General features: G+C 36.2%; 3 protein-coding genes across 8 annotated transcripts in view; all 3 read right to left on the bottom strand.

Annotated features, from left to right (window-relative positions):
* On the bottom strand, positions 387-5,763 carry LOC105165739 (UPF0061 protein azo1574). Of its 6 annotated transcripts, XM_020694830.1 has the most exons (12): positions 5,347-5,763; positions 4,555-4,664; positions 4,372-4,428; positions 3,977-4,276; positions 3,393-3,640; positions 2,917-3,223; positions 2,571-2,844; positions 2,121-2,413; positions 1,881-1,986; positions 1,689-1,747; positions 904-1,174; positions 387-796 (listed from the first exon to the last, which is right to left on the bottom strand). In XM_020694830.1, the coding sequence occupies exons 1-8, from the start codon at positions 5,728-5,730 to the stop codon at positions 2,159-2,161; spliced, it is 1,935 nt and encodes a 644-aa protein (XP_020550489.1). In that variant the 5' UTR covers positions 5,731-5,763; the 3' UTR covers positions 387-796; positions 904-1,174; positions 1,689-1,747; positions 1,881-1,986; positions 2,121-2,158. The 6 variants fall into 6 exon arrangements, with proteins under 6 accessions (XP_020550489.1, XP_020550488.1, XP_011083146.1 ...); XM_020694829.1 differs by having other exon boundaries at positions 904-1,235; positions 1,881-2,413; XM_011084844.2 differs by having other exon boundaries at positions 1,881-2,413.
* LOC105165738 lies at positions 7,965-10,427 on the bottom strand. The gene is made up of 2 exons (XM_011084839.2): positions 9,969-10,427; positions 7,965-9,884 (listed from the first exon to the last, which is right to left on the bottom strand). Exons 1-2 carry the CDS (start codon positions 10,074-10,076, stop codon positions 8,430-8,432), a joined length of 1,563 nt encoding a protein of 520 aa, XP_011083141.1. The 5' UTR covers positions 10,077-10,427; the 3' UTR covers positions 7,965-8,429.
* Positions 12,152-19,734, bottom strand: part of LOC105165737 (callose synthase 9) — a 29,787-nt gene continuing 22,204 nt past the window's right edge. The window contains exons 40-52 of the mRNA XM_011084838.2: positions 19,568-19,680; positions 19,206-19,258; positions 18,958-19,134; positions 18,724-18,771; positions 17,963-18,121; positions 15,907-16,020; positions 15,740-15,828; positions 15,476-15,628; positions 15,294-15,396; positions 14,205-14,324; positions 13,410-13,460; positions 13,125-13,307; positions 12,152-12,635 (exon numbers count right to left, since the gene is read on the bottom strand). Of these exons, the coding sequence (XP_011083140.1) occupies positions 12,399-12,635; positions 13,125-13,307; positions 13,410-13,460; positions 14,205-14,324; positions 15,294-15,396; positions 15,476-15,628; positions 15,740-15,828; positions 15,907-16,020; positions 17,963-18,121; positions 18,724-18,771; positions 18,958-19,134; positions 19,206-19,258; positions 19,568-19,680 (1,600 nt within the window). The 3' untranslated portion in view covers positions 12,152-12,398. The remainder of the gene's footprint in view (positions 12,636-13,124; positions 13,308-13,409; positions 13,461-14,204; positions 14,325-15,293; positions 15,397-15,475; positions 15,629-15,739; positions 15,829-15,906; positions 16,021-17,962; positions 18,122-18,723; positions 18,772-18,957; positions 19,135-19,205; positions 19,259-19,567; positions 19,681-19,734) is intronic.

Raw genomic sequence — 19,734 nt, 5'->3', positions numbered from 1 at the left:
TCAAGATTTTTACCTTCTTGTCAAGGTTCAAGATTCATGACCATTCATGAATATGAAATAACTAATAGTTTTATAGTACTTAATTTGCTTAATTAGTGTTTCATAATTGAAGTGAAACCTTAATTTCCTCAGGGTAATCTGATCAGACAGTTTGCTCAGGATGCAATTTCCTAGGAAGTCGTCTGTTGCTTCTTGGAAGATGGAACATGGGCTCCTACATGATAATGTTGTCTTAAAGTAGAGTCCACCAATTCAGTCACATACCTTAGTTTTGTTTATCACCCACTTGAAAAGGGCAAGTGCATTATTGCTTGCTCCCCTTAAATCTTTTTTCTAATTTTAGTACTGAAATGATGAAACAGGGGTTTTGAGTCAGAGACCAAATATCCTACATGAATAGCACTTTTATATTATTGACATGAGACAAACAACATTTGTTGATTGCATGTCCAAACAAAATACAGAATGAAAGTTTTAGTATAGTGCAACTCCATCAGTTGTTTCTACAATCTGAGGACACGAATGAACCATCTTTCCATATAACATTTGTGTAGCCAAATGTTTTAAAAAAACATGTAATCAACTGATCATGAATAACTTCATCAGGAGGAAGCATCTGGTACCTCTTTTTGCAAAGACGCGACTTCTTTATCTGAAATCCCACACGGCACGATATGCTTGAAGTAGCTCAAATCAGGATCGACACTAAATGCCAACCCATGGGACGTAATTCCAGCAGATATACGAACCCCGATGGCAACAATCTTTCTCTGACCAACCCAAACCCCCGTTTCACCTGTTTGTCAAAGAACACAACTCTATCATTGTGGATTCAAGATTCTCAACATACTTTCTAGCTCCTAAGCCAATTTCTCTTGGAGAAATAATGGGATATAAAATAACCTGGTGTGGACCATGAAATGTGACATCAGCTCCGCGTTGCGTGTAGTGAAGTTCTGCACCCATAGCCTTAAGTTAGCCTCAGAGCCAATACATTGTGATCAGTTTGCCTTTTGCCAAGAGTATATGTGGGTGGATGATGTAGGGACAGCAGGGTATCAGTAATCTTGTGCATTTTTATATCAGATGTCAACTTCTCCTGCAGCTTAAGCGCCTCAGAGTAATTGAGGATGCCTTTCTTCCAGATCTCACGGCTTCAAGAAACTCACATTTCCTGAATGGTAAACAATCTTGGGAGATCATATTCATTCAGAAGTCGCATAACAACCATATCCCTATCATTTTTGCATATGGAGTTAAGATCCCGACATCTTTTACCCGTAATCAAAATGATTTCACTGGCATCAATATACTAGAGACACAAGAAGCACAAAGCTAGAATACTGCAGTAACACAACAGAGCAACTTGCAAGGAAATAGAAAAGCAAAGAAAGATGCTTTCTTTTTCCATATCAGAACTTTATTGCACCTCCTAATACCACTTGTTCTTATGGAGATGAAGCAAAACTCAGATACAGCAGATGCCAGAAGAACATACGAGATGCTTGATTATACATTTTCCCTCTGGACTAGTTCACGTAAGGATAGGCTGTACTTACATCCATGAAAACTTTAAACACACAATTCACTAGATTGGAAGCACAGAACAAAGTGAAGAAACCATTTCTGCAGCCTTTGTTGCAAAACAATGGGAAATGACAAAAGTAACGGGGAAGAGAGACAAATACCTGAGGTGTGGTCTTGTATACCTGAGATGGGCATTCAGCGTCAAGTTTGGCCGGTGTTTCTGAGGAGTTCCAAAACAATGTTGCAGTGGATTAGTTAGTTCTATCTTTCCCTCAGGCTACAGTTGTTGAGGTAAGATCAATTTTTCTACAGTCGATAAGAGGTTTTCTGTTTGTTATACTGGCAATTCTCACCCCATTTTGCAAGTAATGAGCTTCTCTTGCTTAATATTCTCTAAGACCAGAGGACGAAATCTCCACTAGCCATAGTCGAATGTTGAAATCAACCTAGCAACCAAACCTGTGGAAGTAATTTGCAACAAAAAGATACACATGAACCTGCACGAACTAAGCCCCAAGGACGAGAAAAAGAAATCTAAGCGTGGAAAGCTACAGCATTTACAGGTCATTACAAACAAAAATCAGCATACATACTTTTTATGTACATATTACGCATCACTCTATTGATCAACTCAAGAAGAACAAGAAAGCATGCAAACGCCTGGACGAGAAGCCCAAGCAGGGGGCAAGCAGGCGTATTTTTCCATCTCCGGTTGCTCATCATACGGCCTAGCCATAACCTTTAGTAGCCGGCGAACCCCTTCAAAATCGCCTTGTTCTGCTGCATCAATGGCACTTTGACATAAATAGTTTCTAAGGATGTACTTGGGATTTACTGAATTCATTGCTGTCTTCCTCTCCTCATCAGAGATGCCGCTGGCAGAAAGCTATTAGCAGAGAAAAATATAGGTAAAAGCTCTGAGACAGGATTTCAAGAACAGTACTCCTATATGCAGTGGCCTTTAGTGGCGGCTTTGTTCAAAATATTGTGTTCTGTAAAACTTTACTAAATGCAAAATAAAATCATAACAGTATGTTGTATACCTCTTGTGTGTAGGATTTCACCCAGCTAGTCCATGCATCTTTGCGCTCCTTGCCGATATCCAACAGAACAGCCTTCAGAGGAATCAATAGCTCATCTTCTGGAATGGTTGGATCAGCTTTGATATTTGAAAGCAACCGAAAGAAATTGGTGTAGTCTACTTTATCAACAGCCATGTTTTTAAGTAGTTCACTGATCAACTGCTTATTGTACTTCGGCAGACCGATTTTTTTGGTCATTATAGCTTGATACTCATCCATAAACTTTGTCCCGTATCTAATAAGTCAAGGAGATGTGTCAGGACAACAAAAGCTGGTGAAGCAGAAAATGTAAATCCCACTAAAATACCTCTCCATGGCATAGTTTGCCTCCTTGTCATTTATTAACTGGGCAGCAGAAATAGTTGTGGCGAACTGCGCAATGTTCCATAAACCAATATCGGGTTGATTTGCAAAGCAGTACCTTCTGCCTGGAAGATCAGTAGTATTTGGAGTGTAACTGGGATCAAAAGCGTCCAAGAAACCAAAAGGGCCATAATCAATGGTGAGTCCCAACACACTCATGTTATCTGTGTTCAGCACTCCATGGGTAAAGCCAACACCCTGCCAGTTTGCAATTAAGGAAGCCGTATGCTCCGCGACTTCCACCGCCCAAGCTGGTGTTTATCATCATTGCAACATATAAACAAATCAATTTGGTTTAATAATATTTTCCAAGAAAATGAATCCAAGACATAAATAGACATTGAGGGCATAACCGGAAAAATTATCTAATGTGAACTTCAATGAGGATGAGTTCAATCATTCCCTCAAAATTGAATTTACCTGCGTACTTGTTTGAAGTTAAATCTACAACTGAATCATCTCCTTCGCCAGTACTGAAAGATAAGCTGTAACTTTTGCTGAGGTTCTCTAAATGGGGGAAGTGATGCCTAATGGCATAATCAGCCAAAGTGCGAACAAGACCAATATCATCCTTCCCTCTTGAAGCATGTAACTGGTATGAACCAAAGCGAAGAAAGGATTGGGCGACCCTGCAAACAATTGCACCGGGCTCATCCTTTGGATTGCCACTGCATGCAAATGAAACATTAGCTGTCAAATGTTGAAAATCATAATTTTTAACCATCTTTATTCAGTGTAATACATATAACCCTCCAATGCCTCAATATTTGGTTTTAAACTAAAACTTGAATCAGGAAATTTAGTATAAGCAATATAATAAAGACACCAATAAGAAGGTTGCAGGATCACAAGTTTCAGAATGCATAAAAGGAAACTAATGTCACATTGTTACTTAAGACCGGAGATATGATACTCTTATGTAACCAAATTTAAAATATTGTTGATCAAGATTAACGGTGAAGCATCAATCGGCAACATATTTAGAATAGGCTCGAAAGACATACTCATAAAACATGTCTCGAGTAACAAATTTTCCAGTTTTCACTAAACACAACGCACGCGTTGTTGGGATCCCTAGACTGTGTATTGCCTCGCTGCAGAGGAACTCTCGGATACTACTACGTAAGACTGCAAGACCATCAGCAAACCGACTGTACGGTGTCCTCCCAGCACCCTTAAGTTGCAGTTCCAACCTCTGTGACTTGGAATTAAGAACTTCTCCTAGTGTAATTGCCCGGCCATCACCCAACTGACCAGCCCACATCCCAAACTGATGTCCCCCATAGCATTGAGCATAAGGCATCCTGCATAAAAGTTAAGTGGAGAGAACTTATAGGTGGACCAAAGAGTGACAAATAAAGTGGGACGAAAGAAAAGAAAGGTTATGGAGAGAACTCACGCTCCAACTAAAGGTGATGCCCCAGAGAATATCAGTGGAAAATCAGGCCTTTCGAATCTGAAATTCAAAAGAAATTAGGCATGAAAGTTTTAAGTCTGTAGTAGTGAAGAAACTTTAACTCATATGAAAGAAAAGAGTGACATCGGAAGTCAAAACATTAGCGCAGATAATCGCACAACTTACTCTTTAGGATCCAAGTCAAGTAACTCCGCAACCGAATCTGACCATGCAACAAGTTGAGGATTATCGACCTCAGCTGAAGGAGAAACTTTTGTATAACAAGAACGAAAAACCTGCAAAAAAATGCCATAACAGCACGTGGCATCCAAACGTATTATAAAGAAGTGCTAGCAAACTAAATGGACACACAGCATAAAATCCCTTTTGTAAACAGAGTTGGACATTTCTAAAGGATCTAAAGCATAAAGGATTACAGAGTTGGACATTTCTAAAGGATCTAAAGCATAACAAAATGTCATGGGAACCAAGAATAACATATCATGTTAACAGATGGCTAATTATACCTAGAATAATAACTGTGTCATTCCCAAAATTATATAGGTGTCCAATTTCTGCAAATAAAACCACTTCTGATCCTTGGTTAACAAAGTAACCTTGTTGACAACTTTCTTCTACCAATAACTTACCCACCCTTCCTTAAATTGACCAAAACGAAAGGAATCCTGAGTTAAAACATATCATTAAACATAAAAACAACCTGCCTTTGATAAAAAACACTAATTAAAAATCTAGAAATGCCAAAAGGTTTTTCTCAATAGAAAAGGATAACACTTCTACAGTCAGCTTTCAACTAGCATATATCTGCAACAGACATACCCGCCACTTATCATTAATCTCAAGGACAAGAAATTGTAAGGACAACTTAATTCAGGCAAAACAGCATCCACAAATTAAAATTTCAGCGCAGATAATTCACAAGGATAAACAGGAACAAGAAACTATCATAAACCGAACCTGCCGCGGAACTAAATCGGTCCTAGGATCACCCGGCAGCTCACGAACAAACGAGTGGTCCCACTTCAGTTCTTCCAGCTTCAACTTAACATTATTTTGATTACTACTATCAATATTCTTAGCATTATCACCAACACCATAACCATAATTATTCCCGTCGTTATTTCTCAAAGTTTGATCATTCAAATCTTCGGAAACAGAGACCGCGGAAGCTGCGGCGGGAGAAGAACTTCCATCTATACAAACGACGGTGGAGAAGCGGCGGTCCTGCAAATTGAAGGAGAAGGAACGCAATTTGGGTCTGAGCGAAGAGCGGAAGGAGAAGGCGGTGGTGGCGGTGAGAGAAGAGGGGTGAGAGAGTGATGCCGAAATCTGGGAAAGCATTTTTCCTTCGATTTTAATTACTATCTACTTGTTATACTCTACTTACAATTGCAATATATATATATATATATATATATCTACGTATATTTGCAGATATTTAGGTGTATATGTATAGACATGCAGAACAAAATACGTATATGCCTACAAAATGAAATTTCAACAATTTTCAAATATTCGATATCTAATATCAAAACTCGAGTACCGATTTTAGGAATTTTATTTATATACTGACCATTGTGGCATGATATTTTTATATACATATAATAAATAATATTTTAAAATTAAAAATATATTAAAAATAAAAATAAAATATATAATTTAATAGATTATATTTTTAAAAAAATAAATTAATTTAATTTAATGTATTATCGACATGATAAAATAATTAGTGTAGTATGGTCACTTTAATAAAAAAAAAAGTAATTATAATTTATTCTTAAAGTTATTTAATCAAGAATATAATTGTTATCTATACTATATGAATGTGTTTTATTAAATGATATTTAATTATTGTAATTTTTTTGGGAGATGCATCGAATGTGTCACATCCAATTAGTTATAATGGATGCGACGGTTTTGCAAGTGTGGAGGCCAAAGGGTTTTTTTTTTCATATATATTAACTAGTTGTTCCTATATAAATATAATAAATAATTTTTTTACACTTAAGAATATATTATATATAAATATAAAATATAAAACCCTACGTACATTTATAAAAAAATAATTTAGGAATATTGTCAACACAAAAAATTTGGTATCGCAATGTTATAGACGGTTGTTTGTGGGTGAAAAAGATCTTTTCTTTTTATATTAACATTGATAGATTAACTAACTTTCCCTATATACATATAAGAATAATTTTTATACGTTTTAAAATATATTATATATAAAAATAAAATATAAAAGACGACATATCATATTTATAAAAAAATAAATAAGTAAATAAAAAATAATTTAAGAATATTATCGATATAAAAAAATCGGTATCGTGATATCATAGACTGTTGTTTATGGGTGAAAAATATCTTTCTTTTTATATTAACATAGATAGATAATATAGATATATAGATGAGAATAAGAATTTGAATAGGGGTGGTTAAAAGATACATAAGGGATATTTTTTATAATTTAAAAAATTAGTATCGCGGTGTAAATAACATTTCTTTGTGAGTAAAAATAGAATTTTTTTTTCTATTAAACTAGGTGTTGTGGCAGTCCGTTTCTGTATGCATATAATGAATTAATGTTTTATATATCTTAAAATATATTAGAAATAACATTATGAATAAAAAATAAAATGTATATATCAATACATTTTATTAAATAAAAAAAAAGAAAAAAACTAATTTATTAATTAATATAAAATTTTAAAAATTAAATAAATTAGTTATTTTATCGATTGAAGGACATTCTTTTATTCACAAAAAATTGGTGCATCGATATCACTAACCGTAATTTATGACTATGGAAGGCCTTTTTTTAAGTTTCTTTTTATATAATATAGATTAGTTGTCGAGACATGACGTTTCTGTGTACATATAAATATTTTTCAATTTTTAAAATATTTTATAAATAAAATTAAAATATCTATACCAACAAAGTATATTTAATTTAATGGGCACAATAAAAGAATTAGTATAATAGTGTTAAATAATATAATTATTATATTTAAAAATTGATGGAACAATATCACTGATTTATGAGTTATAGATGATCTCTTTTTAATATTGGTATAAATATAAAAATATGCTTGCTATTTTTTATTGAAAAAAGTAACAAAATTATAGGTTTAGTTTTTTTCTCAATTTTTCGTTATTTGAAATTTTCTTCAATAAAATTTTACCATTTTATTGTAAAGCTAAAACATTAAAAATTTAAGGCCTGTGGTGCAACAAATCTTACCGTATTAAATCTAAATTAATTATTTGTTATTTCACTATGTTTTGCTAACTTTATGAATTTGACAATGATAATAAAATTTAAATTCAAATTGATTGATATATTTTGTTATAGAGGGAAAAATAAATTATATCATTTTGCTCGAAGTTAAAGGGAATTTTTGTCTATTATTTTTAATTTAAAAGATAAGGGAACAACAGTGGACAACACAAGAAGACATGGAATAGATCTTCATTAGGGCATTGGCAAAGCAAAAACTCACTAACCCTGAACATATCAGAAGATGGAATGGAAAACCTCACTTCTATTGGGAACTCCTATAACACCACTAGGATAAAACAAACAATTGAAGGCATCTATTCACAAAATGACAACAAATTTATCACACTATTAAGTGAAACTTGGAATAATGCAGTTCATTACAAATAGCATGCAGAACATTACATGTTAAGAGTTTTTGACGAAAGCCTTATCAACATCATCTACAGCAGAAGGTTTATTGCCACCCCACTTGCCCACCAAGAAAAAGATGAGTGCTCGTGCGTGTGCACAGACACAACAAAGCAAGAAATCAACACGAACCTATGCACCAAGATTTTGGAGCAATTAAAGATATTTGAGAAAAACCACCAAATGGATCAGTTATTTCTCCTTCTATGGTTGAGCAGCAGCAAACAAAGGGCTATATACCAAAATACTTGTGCTCCAGAACACCAAGAGAATGAGCAGGCATTAATGAGGGACAATTGTGAAGTCATCAAGCCGATGCTTATCGCTACACTTGACCTCTATGTACACTTCAATTTGCAGCATCATTCTCTAAGACAGTGTTATCTTTTGCCACTGTATCCTCTAACACACAAACATCTTCTCCTACCGTCATATGTTCAGAAGATTCAACGTCGACATCACTCTTTACCTTAACTTCTGCATCAACAAACCCTGCCTCATAGTTATTATTCTCGCTTGTACAAGCAATGTTATCCTCGGACATATTTGCTTCAAGCAACTCATTGTTTCTTTCTTCTTTGCTCTCAACATATGTGATATTATTGTTCTTCCCAGCTACATTTAGTCCTTTATCTTTCTTTTCCGTTTCCCCTTGTGTATCTGATTCAACAGTTTTCTCTGTATTTGGTGCTGCCTCAAAATGTTCAGCAATGTGCCCATCATTGCTTTTCTCCTTAACATACCTATCTTCCTGGATATTCTCTTCATTGAATACCTCGTTATTGTCCTCTACCGAATGAGCCTCCTCCCCACGACTCTCACTTTCATTTTCAGATTCATTCTCAACTATCTCCTCGTTCATACCCTCCCCTCTGTTTCCCTTCCTTTCTAGACATAGCATCCTCCTCCTCAAATCCTTTAACTCTCGCTCCATCAAGAACAACCTTTCTTTCAAAATCAGGTTCTCCTCCTCCAGCTGTGCAATATGCGTATCCTGATCATCCACTCTATTTTCCAGCACATTCTGGAACTCCATCCCACCAGCATTAGCATTATTTGGATCATAAATCATCTCGAATCTGCTCAAATCATGGTCCAACCTCCTCTCCACCTCAACATGCTCCTCAACATCACTCTCACTTGAGCTGCCTTCATCTTCCTCCTCATCCTCATGAGCCTCCATTTCATGTCCAGGCGATCTCAACCGAATCAACCCTTTCATGGACCCATATCCATCCACCCCCCACTCTTCCTTTGCCATGTCTACCAGAACCTCCCTTGAAGGAGACAAAATGGGGGTTGGCAAAACAGCAGGAGTCACAGGATACGGAGAAACCAACGGGGCAATCCCACCACTTTTCTTGGCTCTAATTATGAAGGAAGTGGTGTTCCTTGGAGCAAAGGGAGCAGACCTGCTATTATTACCACCCATATTCATGTTCATGTTATAGTTCTTATTGAACTTTTTCTTGGGGAAAAACTTCCGCGTCTTCAACCGATTCTGATGCTGCAATTCATTCAATGTCGGAGGGTTATAGTTATTAAAGTTCAGGTTCCCAACGCCGCCGCCACCACCACTAATTATGTTAACACCTCCGATTCCACCAGCCATTACAGACTTTTGCTGCTCCGTCCTTCTCTTATCATTGGGCTTATTCACCTTTTTGCCCTTCCAATTGCTCCTCGGACCCAAAGACTTTTTAAAAGCAGGTGGTGGTTGTTTCTTAGCACCAGGATTATGGTTAGGGTTTTGAAATTGCTGCGGCTGGGACCATATCCCGTAGCTACGATTCATCTGAACCATCTGCGGCCGAAGACTCAACAAATCACTCGATTGTGAAATCAGTGGACAATGTATAAAGGGTTTATTCTGGAGGAATTTAATTACCTGCGGCTGCGGATTTATTTGATTCATACTCATTATATTCTGATTCATGTTCATCAATTGCTGCTGCTGCTGCTGTTGTTGATTCATCATCGTTGCTTGCTCGTTCATCTCAATAATCACAAACGACCGGTAAAATATAAACTAAAAAAAAGGACAAAATAAAACCTCAGAAATACAGAAAGTCTTTAGATGTTAATAGCTCCTCACACCCTACCGAACGTTGTATCCAAATTCCCAACTCTCAAAAGCGTTACAACAATTTAAAAAGTGGGATAAAGAAGAAGAAAATCAAAATCCAAAATCTCAGACTGAAGATTTATATTTCCCGAAAATTGTGATCTAAAGATTAAAATTGAAGGGAGAAATTGTCCATCTCAAAACATGTATCCGGTACGAATTTCTCTCCACAGATCCGTCGCTTCACGTTTCGAATTGTTCTTGAAAATTTCAGAGTGAGGGACAGAAATAAAAGCAGGGTATTTATAATGGGGCGGGGTGTTGGGGGGCAGAGATTGGCGGTGTGGATGGTTGGATCAGTCCTGAACGGCTGAGATTGAAGACGCGTGGTTGTTAGGATAGGAGTATGAGTCGGTTTGGGGCTTTGCAACGAAACGACCTCAGATTCCTGCTTAATTACGTGGACCGCAATTCCAAGGACAAAACGACGTCGCAGTGTGCATCTTTCGAGGCATCATCCTCTGAGTTTCCTATGTTCTACTCCTACTCCGTCCGTCCCCAATTTATGAGATTTTTTTAATTAATAAAGAAAAAAAATAGGATGAAATGTCATATAACTAAAACGGTCTATTTACACAAGTTATATTTATTATTTTAAAATATTATACATATATTTATTCAACATGGTAATATTATTTATAAAATTTATTTTATTTTTTAAAAAATTATACATTCTCCCTAAAAATATCAACAACGTCATATGTAGCATTGTCTTTGGATTATTATGAGTGATTTATGTAATTATACAAGATATATAAGTAGTTTACGTAAACGGACCATATATCAAGAGTAGAGATGTCAATGTGGGTTAAGACCCATGTGTTCAATCCACCCAAACGTTTGTGATGAATAAACTTATAATTCATATCGTTGGATATTTGTTCTTAATGGATCTAATATGGGTTCTTAATTGTTATAATATGGATTGATTATGGATTCAATCCATAAAATAGATGCAAAAATAATTAAAGAAAAAAGACAACGCAGTTTTTAATATATTTTTATATATTAGTTCTGTTATGACATAATTATAACATTACTGGTTCAACCATGACTCAAGTTGTAGTTGAACCAATAATTCTTAATCCAATCAATTTTTCAATTCCGTCAACGGTCCCAAATTTTAAAATATCGATGTACATGGTCAATAGTAAAAGATAACATATAATACAAGTTGGTGTGTACATTATAAATAGTAGCTATCCTTTATCCTTTTCATAATATGAGATCTTTGAAATCTTTAAAATTCGAACCAATGAAACGATCATACTAATCAAACCCGGCCCGTTAAGAACCCAACCTATTTTGAACCATACATTTAAACCCATTTTAGATCCAACTCACCTTAAACTCGACTCAAATTCAATCCAACCAGTCCATTTGCCACCAGACGCAAATTCAATCCAACCAGTCCATCCCTTCAAGATATAAAGGTCAAGGATTTACACCATATATCAAGGTTAATGCGAACTTTGCACTTCAAGATTCCACTACCTTGTCATTTATTATTGGTATTATTATTTGTTGTGTTGTTGAATTTTAGGAGAGCTGGAAAAATTGCAGATCTTCAACCGTCTTCTCCGAATGTAACATTATGCAAGTATCAATTAGAAAAACCTTTCTAAGACATGCTCATTTTGGTGACTTCAGAACGCCGGAAAGTGTTGGAATGTTGATTACCTGTTTTAGTACATCGCCTTGGGCTTTAGACACTTTTAAACTCTGTCTGAATTGACGGAATTGAATTTGGAGAAAGGATAGGCACAAAAGAATTTGAGAATTTGAATTCATTAATATTCAGTGAAATATAATTTTAACATTAGAATAAAAATATTTGAAAAAACTACTCCAAATAAAACCAAAAATTTTAGTATTAGGAATTTAAAATCTATAATTGTACCTCCATTAAATCAAATATAATCTTAACTAATATCTCAATAGTTTAATTTAGTCATCCAAAATGATCCATATTGCACTGGCGATAGATTTTGATACAAGAGCAAAATCACAACTTGCAGCTAGAAAGAGATTTTCGAAGATCAAAACACTGCTCTAGGTACATACAAAATCCCCTGAAAAGGTCACTCGTACATAGTACATTCAAAATTGATGGATCTAATAGGGTAGTGATACAAGGCAACTACAGGTTCTGTGCTATATACAAAACAATGTTTGAACAGCCACACATTGTGATCAAATGCCAGTGTTTGGGTTGTTTCCAGCAAGGATGAGAGAGATTTCCAGACCTCGACTGAACGCTTGGTTGAACATAAGACGTGTTTGGAATGTGGAAACAAATGGGAACCAGGAAAGCAGAGCGATTGGGATGAAGATGAGAATCCCCATTGCAGCATCATATAAGCGGGCAATAGACCGAATGGACTTCCACAATCCTATTTTCTTCACCAGAGGCTTCCAAGCGCAAGCGATCTATGAAAAGATTTAAAAATAAAATGTATAAGTTGAGGAGAAAGGAGTCCGTTAAAATACAAGTCATGTCGATTCAAACCTGGTAAGGAAGACTGGCAAGGACTAACAAGCGACGTCAGTATAATTATGCAAAAGTTAGGACTAGAGTTGGCTATAACCGAAGGGCATGCGAATAAATATCTCATAAAAATTCAAATTTCATGAATGGATTTCCTAATATCAACACCAATCACACTTGTAAGTTACAACAAAATGCAAGTACTTCCTGGTACTTAGAATCTGTGATCCCATGACTTTCTATCAACTAAATCATTAAATTTCATGCACATGAAAATTGAGGGGTCTCTGATGAACAGATTATCCACCATATACAATTATCGAAATGCTCAAATGAAATCAAAATTAAACTTGAAATGATCTCACAGGTGGTTAAGATGATGATGTCAAACAAAATATGTAACAAACAGCATAAGCACTGGGAAAACTTACAGACAGAATTCCCCATCCGGTAGGCAGAAAAGCCAAGAGACAAGCAAATATATCTACGATACTGAGCTTAGTAAATGCAACAGCGACAGCCAAACCAACCAGTGCTACCAAAAACGCCAGACCTTGGATAAACCGTAGCAGCAACTGAAAGTTGACTGAGATCTTTTGACTAAAGCCGAATACCTGTGAGTCCAAAATGGAACTTTGGTTTAGTTGAGCTGCTGGCAAAATGGAACTGACTTATCAAGCTTGGAGGTTTTCTACGAATTAGATATTTGAACATACTTTGAAAAGAAGTATAATCACAGCAAACGCGATCCATGAATACCCGTATACCTGAAGACAAAATTTCACAGCAAATAGAAATCAGTTCACATGTATACCCAACAGTTGACTTCTACAATATAAATAGATACTTTGCATAGTGCATTATAAAATATTTTAATCATTTCTACTTGGGCATGGATGTTTCTTCAATAAAATTAAGCAATTATCTTGTTTGCTTATTCTATGCAAGCCCATATCTGGCCCATGGTAAAAGAACAAACTGATCTCTTATTTGGCTCCCAGTCGAGGGTTGAGACTGCTTACAAACAAATTAGACATTTTACAAGGATAACTTGAGGTCAGTTCATCGATTATTAAAAAAGATGGCAGCAGCCCATGCTTGTTTGGCGAATAAACCAGCCTTTATTCTATGAAGAAAAAACCATAGAACATCTATTTGTCAATACATAGAGCACGTCAAGTTGAATATCTAGTAATGCATGGTTTGCCAATTCTGAGCGGTCACTGCACAGATGTTCAGTTGGCTTTCTCACACGCTTCTGCTTGAATAAGTGACCAACAGTAGGTTTGATTGACAGGAAAAATACAGCAGTGACCTTCAGGATGCTCACCTGTGCTCAGCAAATTTTTAGCAATGAATTCATTACCTTAGATTCATCAGAATTGGGTAAATACAACAGTCCAAACATGGAGGTTCACACCATGGTCCTCAAACTTTATGCATCGACATTATTAGTGAAAGCAAAAATAAGGAAAGGGTAAGGTAATTCTCACTTAAGGGAAAAATTGTACCAGTAGTGATGTATTGTCTCCTTGCACATTTAACTTGTAGACGATGCCATACTGGAAGACGAAAAATCGTAGGCTTAGAATGGTTTCCATCACTCTCCCACTGAAGGTTTGAATATGAGACTGCACCAAAATGTAAAATGTTATACACAAAATTTGGGAGCTTAAACAAGAGTTCCAGGCAAACATATTTGTATAAAAGTTACAACACAAAAAAGGTATAACAAAGTCTAAGTGTTAAGAGTAGAAACAAAACTTAAAAGGTTACTTGTACATTCAGTTTAATGGCTTGTCTAAACTTGTAGCTTCACTCATAGTATGTCTCGCCCAAAATTGTACTGTCTTACCTTCTGGGTGATATAATTTTATAGCAGGTGTAAACTACGATGGCCAGCAAAAACGCAATATAAGTTTCAAGCTATAGATCTAACACAAAAATTTTCTAACTCATTTAAGAAAAGTCATGTATACATTAGGGATGATAATTACCCTGTAACTTGAGGTTTAGCATAATCAATGGAGACACCCTCAATTATTTGCTAGTTCGATTGACTTTACCAGTGAATGTTTGTTGGCCAATTAAGCAGCCCAAAATACTGATGACTCACATATAAATAAAGAATCCAGTCAGAAGTAAAAGCCTGGAGGATGCAAATAACATTTCCAAACTTAAAACACCACCACCTTTTCTCTTTATGAAATCTCTCCTCTCTAGGATCTATCTATAGATATACACACATATGATGTCTCATGTATACATATATATCAAGCTTAGATTAGATGAATGTATGTAACATGTATATCCTGCCTCTGACCACATGCAAAGCTATTAGCCAAATAAGCAATAAAATTTAAAAAATGAAAAATCTGAACAAACAAAATCATACTACATATCACCCCATTTGGTATATGATAGTTACAAGGAGACTTATAGGAACATGTAAAACAAATGCACAATGGAAAGGCATTTTAGTTGAATAAATTGCCTAGAGAAATTACTCCAGTCAAAGTTCGTAAAGGAACCGACAAAAAGGGGCCATATCAAGGTCAAGATAAAAAGAAACCAGCCAACCACAACAACAATATATATACCAGTTCTTCATCCCACCAAGCCTCCCAGCTTTCCTCTCCTTTTACTCCAATTCCACCTCTGTAAAAAAGCCAGTTTGTCCAATCCCGAAAGTCCTCTACCGTCCTAATGTGAGAAATAAGGTTATCCTTGAAAGAATGGACTAAGAGGCAACAAGAGCGAAAATGGCAGAAAAAACACTTACTTTTGCCACTCAAAACCTGATGGATTAAACAAATATGGAGCAAACAGCCAAGAACCAGCTAGAAACCAACTGCTGACAGTGAGAAGAATATAGGATAAACCTTTGTTGTACCCATATGCAAGGACTACCACCAACAATAGCACAATTTCCATTCTGAGAAATAAAAAAGCAATATGAAAACTGAGTGGAGGCAAAAACGAGATGCACGACGTGTGCAGAAAGAGGCGGGGGAGTGGGGCGGGGGGAGGCAAGAGTGAGAGAGACCCCTTAACGAAATGACTTCGGGCGTAAAGCCTGTAGTTTTCAGTAAACTTGATGTGACGAACCACGAATCCTCTACCAGTTGCATGATACTGCGAAAGGTTCTTATTAGCTATGAAATTCAAATTGTGATATTTGTCATGGTGGAAAGGGCGAATAATGAAGCATACCTTTGCACCACCATGCAGAATAGTCCGACCGAAGTAATGTGTTCTGGTGCCCAATGAGAATGTGAAGAATACCGTACACAGCTGAAATTGCATGGTGACAAAACTAACCAAAGCCTGTGTGGCAAGGGTGGACAGAAAAGGATACAAACAAACAAATCAAAAGTTGAAATATAAAAACATTTTTCTAAGTCTTACTAAGATAAAAGAGTTCATGCTGCAAATAATAGCTAGGACAGTTGGATCATGAGATAAATTTTTTGGCATGCAAACCTGAAAGGGTTCAGGAGGTGCGGAGGAAATAATAAGATGCACAATAATCACATATCGGATCTGAGTAATTCCGGATTCTCCCCCCACCCCCCTGGTCCTAGAAAAAAGAAAGCAACCAACAGGAATATTTTACTTGCCACAACCCCCTCATTGTTATGCTTTTCATACCAAAATAATGGGGAAAAAGATAGACAGAACACAAGAAACCAACGCAAACTGATATCCATTTATCCAGATCATTATACCACTGCATTAACGATGTATGAGGAAAGTGCTCCTTGCAGATAATTTATACTCCTGCTAACTCAGAGAAACTAAGAACAAGCCAATAATCAAGCCCAAGTAGTTCTCAACAATTTCTCAGCTTTTCCATGTTTAATCATGGATGTACCCCACTCTCAATTAGTACCCACTTTATACCAAGTATCGGGTGAAAGGTTAACACTGAATTCTCGGCTTTTACATGTTTAATCATGCATGCACCTCATCCTCAATAGGAATCCACTTTACAGTGCACAATATGGTATAAAGTGAATAATTGTATTCTGACATCTTGTGGCTCAAGCCAAGCTGCATGATGGATCACCATTTTCCAAGCTTTCCAAATAAAATCCTCACATTCTTTATGCTACTAGCCTCTTCATGTGAGTAAGGCCCTCTCTGGGAATTCTACAGGTAGGTTTCACCTTCATAACTTGCCTCGGGGATTGGGGGTTCAGTCAGTATCTCAATGCCTCAATCACATAAAATAAGGTTTTGAAACGAAATTTCAAGGTTAACTTATATTACAAAATACTTTTATTGATCTTTCTTCCAATCACATCTCTTTTGTGGCCAAATCTTCTTAATCTCAGTTTTTTCCTATTGGTACTGGATGACAATATCCCCCCTGTACTCTAAAAGCAATTCAATGAAATCGATAGCAGTGGATTTTTCAGCCAATAATCTAGCATGGCACAAGAAACAGGTGGAAAAAAGTCCAAGAGTAATATGTGAATAGGAAAACATAGATTGACAAAATGTAAAGAATGGTAAACTCAACATCACTGACATGTCTACTAATTCAAAAACCGTCATTTATCAGCAATACTTTCAACTAAATGACTAATATCGAGACCACGCATTTCATGATTCAAGAATCTAACTTTGTGTCATTTTAGTCCCCCTTTAACTAATTAGCATAGTTCATTCAACCCTGTACAGTTGGCAATGTGGTTCAAAACCCATAGTCCGAATCCTTACAAAATCAGTGTAAAACAAAATTTTAAGATATATGACCTAAAAATGGAAGTTTAGTGATTATCCTCCCTCCTCATCTTAGTAGACCACCAAAATATTTGCTCATACTTTCACGATCAAGTACATTTTTCAGAGAAGAAAAATAACCGGTGGTGGGTTAGATATGCCCCAGCTAATTTTTATAGTTTAACATGCTTCAATCCATGTATTGGGTCCGTAAAATCTTGTTGAACCCGATATGTTGCACCTATATAAAGCTTCTAATAAATCCATGTTGATGAGTGAAGTCTCTATAACATGTACGGACACCAAAAAGCAAGAAAGAAAAGCAGATAATAATATGCAAAAACCTTCTACAGATTTTAGAACATGTATAGTCATGCAAAACCATAACCGCATAGTTGCATTGAAACACAACTCTTCAATGGCTCTTGCAAACATTAACAGTCAATATCATAGAGGACACAAATTATCGAATTAAACTGTCAATATTACCTTGGAAACCATTATTACAAATGCAAATGAAGAAGATCAGTAAGACGCTTACCCTCAGAAAGCCCTGTTCTAAGATGAAGCCTAAAACCATTGGCACTGCTGTAAAGACACCAATCTGGAACAGGAACTGTGCATTTAGTGCCGCATCAAGAGCAGTATTCTGTAATATATCTGCTCTGTCTTGTATGGTTTCACCAACACCAGATAATGCCTTGAAAAAGGTAAATTCCAACATTAGAAGTGACTTGCTTTAAGAATTCAGTGACTACTGATGCAGGCTAAAAAGAGTAAATACTTTGCCCAGTAAAATATTATCTTAGAAATCAGCAGACCCGAAGATATCAAAAGCAGTATCCATTTTTGTTTAAGGGAATGCTGGGTTAGGAGGGGTTGGGGAGATTGGAGGAGGGGCGGGCAAGGGTTGGAGGAGGGGTACAGATGCCTTGTTTTGTTTGATTATTTGATAGGAAGGAAAGATAGAAGGGGATGGAGAAGATGCTGGGAGAGGCAACCTGCCAACATGGTTGATCCTCAATCCCTCTAACAGAAGGACTTGGATGAAGAATAAAAATAGACATGAATCTCCTTGCCCTTCTTACCTTCACAATGCCAAACAAGGAGAAGGCATAAACTAATTCTTTTCTATCCCCAGTTCTTCACGATACAAAAAGGGAAGGATTACAATGACACTAAATAGACAATTTCGCAACACTAGTACCAAGTGGACACCAGCATAGATGCTTATTAGAATTGAGATCAAAATGTAGAACAAAAGAAATTGAATTATCTCAGAGTATTAGGTCATGAACTTACCAAATACACCCTCCCATAGAGAAAAGCATACACAGTCAGCACAGTCAACTGCATATAGATTTAATGGAATTTGTTAAAAGTTCCCATAACTCATGGCAACATGGAATTTGAACAACTACAGAACAAACAGACAAAAAAGCTTATGCATTTCTCAACCAAATTGAGCCACAGGCACAAAACATATTACATAAAACAAGAAAGCAGGATATTATTTTCTATGACATGATAGCTAACCATGGTACAGAAATAGTATCCGACAGTTGTGAAGTAGAATGAAAGCATCCTGAAAAAATCAAAGAGCTGTCCAAGCCTGTAGACATCCCTGCTAAGAACTTGTTCACCATTGCCTCCAGCAACTTTGCCCTCAAAAAGGGCGATTTGATTGAGCCCAACATCCCTCCCTTTGCCAACCTGGGCAAATTTCAGTTATCACTTATCAGATTCCACCCATAGATATAAACACAAGGGATGCTAAAGTATACCTGAATGTATTCATGGTGGGTCACATTTCCTTGGCGTAATGTTGAATTGAAACCTGCAATGTTCCCCCTCAAGATTACGGGCATTACACAACTAATATGCTTTAACTTTGTCTAAAATCAGCAAACTAGGAAAAGCCCTAAGATGAGCAGGCATGGAATTTCGCATATGGCGTGACATTTAAAGTTGATGAAATTAGAAAGTCCTGATGGCACATAAAATAGCATTTCTGTTTTCTTCCCACTCACCAATATATTTAATAAAGCTGATTTACCTTTTATGTCTTCAAGCCTGTTCAAACCAATATATAGGTTCCAAATAAAGGGAATGAAACTACACAAATCAGGTTTATCAAGAATAATACCTGAATAGATGTCCTCACTGATGTTAATTACACGAGATGCCTTGCTGATCCCACCCCTCGTGATATGGAAAACTCTATCAAAAACATCTGGATGCCCATAATGCATACGACACCTTGACAATGACCAAAACATCAGTATTAACAATGTGTATATCTTGAACAAGGAC

This window comes from Sesamum indicum, linkage group LG6, assembly GCF_000512975.1.
Source record: "Sesamum indicum cultivar Zhongzhi No. 13 linkage group LG6, S_indicum_v1.0, whole genome shotgun sequence".
Classification (NCBI taxonomy): domain Eukaryota; kingdom Viridiplantae; phylum Streptophyta; class Magnoliopsida; order Lamiales; family Pedaliaceae; genus Sesamum; species Sesamum indicum.
Note: the sequence above shows the minus strand (reverse complement) of the source record. Positions and strands in the feature narration are given on the sequence as shown.